The sequence below is a fragment of the Octopus bimaculoides genome, chromosome 17 (assembly GCF_001194135.2).
Source record: "Octopus bimaculoides isolate UCB-OBI-ISO-001 chromosome 17, ASM119413v2, whole genome shotgun sequence".
Taxonomy (NCBI): domain Eukaryota; kingdom Metazoa; phylum Mollusca; class Cephalopoda; order Octopoda; family Octopodidae; genus Octopus; species Octopus bimaculoides.
This window is the reverse complement of record NC_068997.1, coordinates 44,444,507-44,453,735: the sequence shown is the minus strand read 5'-3', so window position 1 is coordinate 44,453,735 and position 9,229 is coordinate 44,444,507. Positions and strand designations below refer to the sequence as shown.

The following is a 9,229-nucleotide window of genomic DNA, read 5'->3' as shown; positions in this document are numbered from 1 at the left end:
TTTATTGTTAAAGCTGCAAGAACATCACAAAAAAACTGTTACTCAGAGTTTCACGTTCCTGTTTGTCAGACAGTTTTGGTTGAGAATGGAAAAAAAATTAACGTTATATTTATAAATATACAATTTACATTGACAGAAACACATTTGAAAATTGGTTTCATTTCATTGGTCCGTTCAACTAACGGTCTTTTTAAGAACTGGTGATATACATAAAATTAAAATATTACGATTCAAAAATCATATGTAAAATCAAAGGAAACCTTAATAAAAATTCACTTTGGTCAGAAGGAAAAAAAACATGTATACCTAGAGTAAATTAATTAATGGTAAAATAAATGTAATTAAAAAAGTAAAAGTCAGTCTATAATTAAAAAAAATTCACTTACAGAAATAAACACACATACAAACGTATACAAAACATTGACATACATACACACACAAAAACATATATACATTTATACACTAAACATACAAACTTTGATACACACATATATACAAACATATACAGGCAAAATATAAATATATATGCTAATGTATATATATATATATATATATATATATATATATATATATGGACTACATAAGCATATAGTTTTTGTATGTTGTCAAAGTGAGGGGGTTTTCTTAAAGGCCAATACAGCTTGGTGTCAGTGTTGTTGCAGACATTGTTGTCAGAACTCAAAGAATCAGTACACAAACAATATCGCAAAAAGTCTGTTTAGAGGTCCAAACTTCCAATTTCTTTTACACAGCTTAGAAAAACTGAAGGACTACTGCAATAAACGTGTGAATCTGAGAAGGGGAATATGTTGAAAAAAATCATAATTAACTGATCCTTCTGTATATTGTTTTACCCAAAGCCAGGAAATTTTCAGCACCCCCTTGTAGGTACCACAATGCATTTCAATGCATTTTATTTATTGACCATACAAAACTGTTCAACTGGACGGTTTATGGTATTTGCTCTGGTTCTTTGCGTTTAGAGTTCAAATCCTGCTATGGTTTACACTGCAAATTAGCAGTCATTCGAGAATCAGACAGAGCATCAACTGGAGCACTCATCACCATAACCGACAGACAGGTGAGCAAACAAACATACCAATCTAACGAAGCGGTCAGGCTGCAGAAGTGTAAGAATCTAAGACTGGATGCCTTGTGGTATTTTCCTTGGTTTTTTGGCATTTTGGGTTCAAATTTCACCATGGTTTATGTGAGTGGTAGACTTACCCTGGCACCCAGTTTAACGCCACCACCTGGCACCTTGGTTAGTCTACATTACTCTATAAGGAGCATAAGACCGGTTTCCTGGTTTCTCTGGCATATATAAATATTCTTTGCTGGACAGGAAGCCAGTCCATCATTAGGTTACTCATTTTTTCCAGCTGAGTGGGCTGGAGCAATGTAAAATGAAGTGTCTTGCTCAAGAACACAATGCACCACCCAGTCCAGGAATTGAAACCACAATCTTACAATCATGAGTCCAACACTCTAACCACTAAGCCACGTGCCTCCACACCTAGCACCATGGACATCTTAAATAGAGTTCACTCTATCACAAGCATCCCAGCCAGGCTTCTAGTTTAAGGATACTTTAGTCCCTCCCTCCTTCCCCGCCTCTAGTCTGGGAGTCTCTGTAACAGCTCATGGACCCTACCTCCCTTTCTTGTTAAAAGATAAGAAAATAATAAAGTACCTCTCTATTTTTAAAGTTTTATTTTGTTTCCTTAAGAAAGGAACTAGATTATACATTTTCTTCTATTTTTTAAGATTGTAATTTGAAGATTTAGTTGCTATTTCTAGCTAATCAGGTGACTGTGATTCTCAACCATTTTTTTGCCTATGGACCTCACTCTACCGGGGCCGCATAGCTATTTTACTCCACTGGGTCTCAATGTTTCAAAAAATCCTATTATAGTTTTATAATTAAATAATATTAGGAACTGCATAAAAACAAATTGTCGGAAATGTTTTCGGTGCTCCAGCATGGCCGCAGTCAAATGACTGAAACAAGTAAAAGAAAATTGTAGGAGTGTAAGCAATTTATTGCACATAAACATTAACAATAAAATCTTACATGGACCCCCAATTGGGTCTAGTGTGGTGGATCTCTCATTCCCTTAATATGATTGTGTAATCCATCATCTTAACTTGGAGTCATAATATGTCTTTAGGTATGTGAGATAATTTATCTGTGTCTCAGTCCTTCACCTTAGCAACATACAAGCTATTTCACACGATCACCTATACATTCCACCACCACCACCACCAGCACCACCACCACCACTACCACTACCACCATTCATGGCTAAGGTAGGAGTTGGTGGTAATGAGGTGAGGGGAGAGTAGAAATATATATATATAACATGTGATATGTTCTCAGATTCGTAACTATGACAAATGGAGATTTTCCCAACAGAAAAGAGGTCACAAGTTGTTGTTGTTTAAATCTAAGTCAACTCTAACTGATCAGAGGCATTTCAACTCTGACCATCCTGTCTAATTATTCATCCAGGACCACACTACCTACTCTAACCTCCTTCCCACTATTTCGATTCTATGAAAGTAGGGTGTGATTTTAGAGGGAAATTTTGATTGTATTTTCTAAGAGATTGAAATGACCATTAAGAAACACTATAAGATTTGTTATGAAGTTTAGTGACGGAATTTAACAACGGCATTGTGATCAGTGTTATAAGGTAGGTAAAAGAAATGTCTGTCTGTTGACAAGGAAAGCTTATTATTGCATGCAAAGGGATCCTCTGCCGCTAGAAATAGCAGCCAAAAATCTTTCCCACAAATCAGACCCTATCATCTTAAAAACAGAAAGATACATTGAACAATGCTGTACTAGATCCACTAAAAGACAGGATGGTTGTGGCTTGAATGCTTTTGATCAAGGTAGCCAAACAATAATCCCAACCTGTGATAAACTAGCACTTTATCCACAGGAGTAATTATCTTTTAATGCATGTAAATACTGTGTTAAATACTAGACACCAGTAACATTATTACTGTATATAATTAACACACACCAACTAATATTCATATACCCATTTGTTAAACACACAGGCATGGCTGTGTGGTAATAAGCTTGCTTCCCAACAACATGGTTCTACCATTTATAATCTTAAACAGTGAATACAGTGCCTGTGCTTGAATAGAACCACTCCTGTTAGTAAAAATAATGATGACAATAATTGTATTATCAGGGTTTCACAATAACACAATAAAAGGAAGGAAGACAATTGAAACAGATTTAAACAACAGATCACAAAGACAAAACGGATGCTGATAGACACCTAAAAGATAGCCACGTGTACTTGTTGTTGGCACTCCGTCGCGGGTTCCAGTTGATCCGATCAACGGAACAGCCCGCTCGTGAAATTAACGTGCAAATGGCTGAGCACTCCACAGACACGTGTACCCTTAGGAAGTGAACTTCATTCATATGCTCACATGCACGCATACACACACACATTAGGTGCTGGTATGGCAGTGTGGTGAGGAATTTGCTTCCCAACCACATGGTTTTGTGTTCAGTCCAACCATGTGGCACCTTGAGCAAATGTCTTCTAACATAGCCCTATGCTGACTAAAGCCTTGTGAGTAAATTTGGTGGACAGAAACTGAAAGAAGCCCATCATTAACATGATATATATATTTATATATATATATATATATATATATATATATATATATATACATAGTGTGTGTGTGTGTGTGTGTTTCTCTGTACTCCTTCTACTTGACAACTACAGTTGGTTTGTTTATGTCCAGGTAACTTAGTGCTATAGCAAAAGAGATTGATAGAGTAAATACCAGACTTAAAAAATTAGTACTGGGTTGGATTTGTTGAACTAAAAACTCCTCAAAGATGGTGTCCCACCATGTCCACAATCCAGTGACTGAAACAAAAGATATTGTTTACCCACTCCCTTCTGTCTCTCTAATATGTACAACATGCCCTTATGCCAGTAACACGTAAAAAGCAACATCTGAACGTGACCAATACCAGTGCTGCTTTGACTGGCTTCCGTGCCGGTGGCACGTAAAAAGCATCATCCGATTGCGGTCAATGCCAGCTCCTCTGGCCTTTGTGCTGGTAGCATGTAAAAAGCATCATCTGATCGCGGTCAATGCCAGCTCCTTTGGCCCTTGTGCCGGTGGCTCGTAAAACGCACCCACTACACTCTTGGAGTGGTTGGCGTTAGGAAGGGCTTCCAGCTTTAGAAACTCTGCCAGGTCAGATTGGGGCCTGGTGCAGCTTCCTGGGTTTCCCAGAGCCCAGTCGAACCGCCCAATCCATGTCAGCATGGAAAGTGGACATTAAACAATGACGATGATGATGATAGACATTTAATGTCTAACCCTTTAGCATTTACATTACTCTGTCAGTTGCAGTGTTTGTTTATTATTAATCTTGCATTATCTTGTATTAATCATGCATTATCTTCAATGGGGTCTGTGTTTATATCAATTTGAAATCCAGCATAATTTATGAGGTGTCCTTTTATGTCCATTAACTTAGCAGTTCAATAAATAGAAACCAATAAAACAAGTGCCAGATTGAAATGAGTCCTGGGGTCATTATGACTAACTAGGCCATTGAAGGGGCTGCCCCAGCATGACCATACTCTGATGAATGAAATCAGTAAAAGAATAAACTGCAGTATTTAGAGGCACATGCATGGCTGTGAGGTAAAGAAGTCTGTTTTCCAGCCTCATGGTTTCGGGTTCAATCCCTCAATGCAACACCTTGGGCATGTGTCTTCTACTATAGCCCCATAACAACCGAAACCTTGTCAGTAGATTTGATAGTGGGAAACTGAAAGAAGCCCATCACATATTATACATATATATATATATTTGAAGGTTTGGAGGTGATGTACAGAAATTATATAGAAAAAAATTTTAATTAAGGTACTCAGAAACCTGGATGTTTGTACATTTACAGATTTTTATTAATGTCACATATTAAATGAAGCGCTTTTCACCTAGTCGTGTAGGTTTTTCAAATTATTTCTATCTCTTGAAAAACCTACACGACTAGGTGAAAAGCGCTTCATTTAATATGTGACATTAATAAAAAATCTGTAAATGTACAAACATCCAGGTTTCTGAGTACCTTAATTAAAATTTATATATATACATATATATATATATATATACATATATCATCAGCAGCATTTGAAATCTATGCTTCATGCTGTTGGCATGAGTTAGACAGTGTAATAGGATCTCATGGGTCCAAGGGCTGCATTGTGTTCCAGCAACTGCTTTGGCATAGTTTCAATGGTCAGATGCCCTTCCTAATGCCAACCACTTTACAATGTAAGTGCTGGGTGCTTTTCTCATGCCACTGGCATTGGTGAGACCACCATGCAGCTTGCAAGCCGATAAAAGTGAGGGTGCTTTATACTAGCAGCAGCAGCAGTAGGAGGAGGAGGGTAGAGCAGGTTCTTGCTGTTGGGGAACGACATGGCTACTCACATTTAGGAAAAGTGAGAAATGAATGTGTGTGTGCGTGTGTTCTTGTCTTGATATTATGTGATAATTGTAAATGTGTGTCACTTTCATACAAGCAGTGTCGTTCACTTCTAACATTCTGCCAAAAATGTCTGGCCATGGGGAAATATTACCTTGCTTGGAAACAGGAAAGAGAAATGGCATCCAGCCAGTTAAAATCTACCTCAGCTAACCCCCGTCCTACCCATGCAAACATGGAAAAACTGAACGTTAAAATAATGATGATGATGATGATGACGACGATGATCTAGAAGTCATTCTTAGTCTTTATGATGCTGTAAATACTATATATTAGACACACACATAAAGTGTAGTGTGGTGTACGTATGTAATTACGAATAATGTATTATGCATACCAGTACAGAGAATCAGAAATAGGATGGTGGAGGGGGGGAGACAAACAAACTGAAATGGTTCGCGTAAATGTCACAGTATAAACTGAACACACATACACACATACTAACAATGGTTACAAATTCTAAATATAAATGTGAAATTACGCGTACGCTAAATGAATGCAGTAAAATATATAATGTAGTAGTTCCACATTATGGACATATAATCAAGTATATTTTATACATTATGTACTTGTATGCGTGCAAAAGGATGATTCACTTGACATGAAAAGCGTTTTCATGTTTACATTTATATATTCTTTTATATGTACTTTTACCATCTCCGAATTATCTCGTCCTCGATGAGTATACGTTTGTAACGAAATATACTATTAGTTATATGTACTTTGTAAGAAATTTTAAGATCAGTCCTCTTTTTAGGTCTTTGTTAGAAAGGGAATGAACACAGTACATATTTAAAAATATCAATTCAAGCTCTCATAATAGCCTAATTGAATAATAAATATTTAATAGTATTTTCATTTCTTAAGTGAATTATAATTTTGTTGATGAGTTGTGTACCTCTTTTATTTATTGTTAATCGTTCGATCTCTCTTCCATAAACATTCGATACACTTCGGAACTTAAATTCCTGCTATAAATTTGTCATCTTGTGCAGACGTATAAAATCTTTGTTATGAACGAATTACAATCTTCTAATTTTTTATGGCTTTTATCATTAATACTGGGGATTTACGGCAAATAAGATTTTATTTTATGTAGTTCGTCCGCCTTTAAGTTCAAAGTTCAAATTCCGCTGAGATCGACTTTGCCTTTCATCCTACTAGGATCGATAAAATAAGCACTGGGGTTGGTATATTCGACGTACCCCTCGCCCGAGCTTGCTAGCCTTGTGCCAAAATGTCAAACCATTATTATTATTCACACTGAGTTAAGGAATATAAAAGAGAAAAAAAGAAAAGCATCAGAACGAAGTGTTGCGATTATATAAGAATATTTGGTATTGATGGTAAGAGATCTCAGAAAAATAAATCAAACTACCGAGATAAGGGTTTTTAGTTAAGGGCTCTTGTTAGCCCACAAAACGGAGCGAGTAAACAAACAAAAGGGTTGTGGATAAAACTGACAGGAAATAGAGGAGTGAATTCATTTGTAATAAGGATTTCATACATTATCACAAGATGACGAATTTGTAGGCGGAAATAAACTACACAAGTGTATCGATTATTAATAGAAGAGAGTAGAAAGATTAGCAGTAAATAACATTAAGTTTTCTTCCAAATTTGTTTCGCTTTCAAAGAAGTCCCGGAAATAAACAACAAAAGAAAAGAAATGCAACATTACATTATATGTAGGTGTACGTTGCAGATATTATGGTGGTAGCGGTTGATTATATCAACGAGATGATTAAATTTTAATTAATGATGGTGATGATGAAAGGAAGAAACGAGCTGAGAGGATGTGATACAAAATAGATTCGCAGGAGGGGGAGGGGAAACACGAAACTTACTTTCGAAAAAGCTACAAACATACCGCACGCATATTCGTCATTCACTTCGATAACACCATATGGTTTTTAGCAGTATTGAAGCATATAACACTTACAAAATATTAATTAAATCACTATATTTAAAGTAAATCTTACCAATTTCCTGAACCAACAATACAAATTTTCTTTAGAGTTGTCATTTTCTTCTTTGTATTTTTATTGTGAATTTACCACTTCTTTCTCAAAGGTCTTCCAACCAGTTGGCAGTGAAAAACTGAAGTTTAGAATATAACAAATAAATATATGCATTGATATTGAATACATAACATCGTGTATTTTTCTAATTAAAAAGGAGGTGAATATGATATATGTATTTATATATAAAGCTGGTATGTCAGCGTGTGTGTAAAAATTATGCGTGTGAGTGAATTAAAATTGATTCCGCTTTCGGTTTTGTTTTCCCCCCAACTTAAATCACCCGAAATTTAACGATCTTCCAAATGCGGCGAGCACTTATTAAGAATATAGTTAAGATTAAACCTGAGATAAGCAATACAAAGATATTAGGGATACTTCGAGTAATTCCTGTGACAGTGCTAGTTTCTGTGGGGACGGTGCTAAGTCTAGTGCAAGTGTTGGCACGTTAAAGAAAGGATCTTGTGACACCGGTGATAGAAAATTTTTGCCGTTGGTTTCTGGATGCTATTTTTAATGCCTATTTTCAAACCAATGTGCTAATGCTGATTGCCAGGGCTACTTTATTCCCAGTGAAAGATAGATGCACGTTCTGGCGTAGTGTCGACGATATAATCGCCGTGTTGATCATATTATGGCAGTTTTAGTGATATTGGTTCTAATAGCTTGGTGATTGTAAGTCAAGTAGTACTAGGGTAATGTTCTAGTGGTAAGTATATAGAAGTAGGATTGAAGTGGTGCTGCAGTGTTGGTGCAAGTATAGGTATAAAGTCACAAGTTAGTATTTACCAGTATTGGCTGAGGTAGTTGTTTGTTGTTGGTAATGGTGGTAGTGGTGCTTTTTCCTTTCTTTCATACACTCACACACTCTCTCTCTCTCTCTCTCTTTCTCTATCCCTCTTTCCCTGTAGGACGGCAAACGGGATTAATCAAGAGTGAAGTGTGACTTGGAATTGTTGACAAACAACCTTGAACTTGGTGTTGAAGTGCGAAGGCGCATGCTTCTCTTGAATCGCGTATTTTCATTGGATGTTCAAGGTCGAACCCTCCCCTTCGATTATTGTAGTAGGATGAGAGAGGAGAAGTGTGTGCCTATTGCAATAGTGCCACTGTCACGCTAACACCTTCTTATTACTCTTTGTTCTCTCTCTCTCTTTCTTTCACACATTTTCTCCCCACCCTCTCTCGTTCCTTCTGGTTTCCTTAAACTTATTCTTTTTCGTTTCTGTCTCTGCTAAAGTTTCTCCGTCTTTTTGCATACATTCTTCTTACAAACATTAAGTCTATGGCTGTCCTCTTTTCTCCTTGTCTCTCAACACTGTTCCACTCTGTATCTTTTATTACTTCTGACATTTTCTTAATCTTTGCAGAGTAATCTTTTTCTGTTTCTTTCTACTGGCGCTCGTCCAGTTTCGCACGACACTGAATTGCTTCGCTATTCGTTTGACATCTCACAATAATTTCATTTTTTCACACTTGCTCTTTTTCTTGCACTAAGTCTCCCTCGACACATTCAATCACTTCACTCCCACCTCAGCCCTGTTTTAACTTAACAGGGATCTGCAAAACAACTTTTTACAATGATCCACTTACCGTTTTTGTCGGTTTTCATTTTTAGTTTTTTTTTTTTTTCAGAATTCCCCGTGACCTGCGTATATATATA

At 36.6% G+C, this 9,229-nt stretch overlaps 1 protein-coding gene across 1 annotated transcript in view; it reads right to left on the bottom strand.

Annotated features, from left to right (window-relative positions):
- The window catches only part of LOC106874094 (glycerol-3-phosphate dehydrogenase [NAD(+)], cytoplasmic), a 26,856-nt gene extending 18,311 nt beyond the window's left edge, over positions 1–8,545 (bottom strand). Inside the window, exons 1-2 of the mRNA XM_052973919.1 lie at positions 8,356–8,545; positions 7,528–7,645 (exon numbers count right to left, since the gene is read on the bottom strand). Of these exons, the coding sequence (XP_052829879.1) occupies positions 7,528–7,571 (44 nt within the window). The 5' untranslated portion in view covers positions 7,572–7,645; positions 8,356–8,545. The remainder of the gene's footprint in view (positions 1–7,527; positions 7,646–8,355) is intronic.
- Between the last annotated feature and the right edge of the window lie 684 nt (positions 8,546–9,229).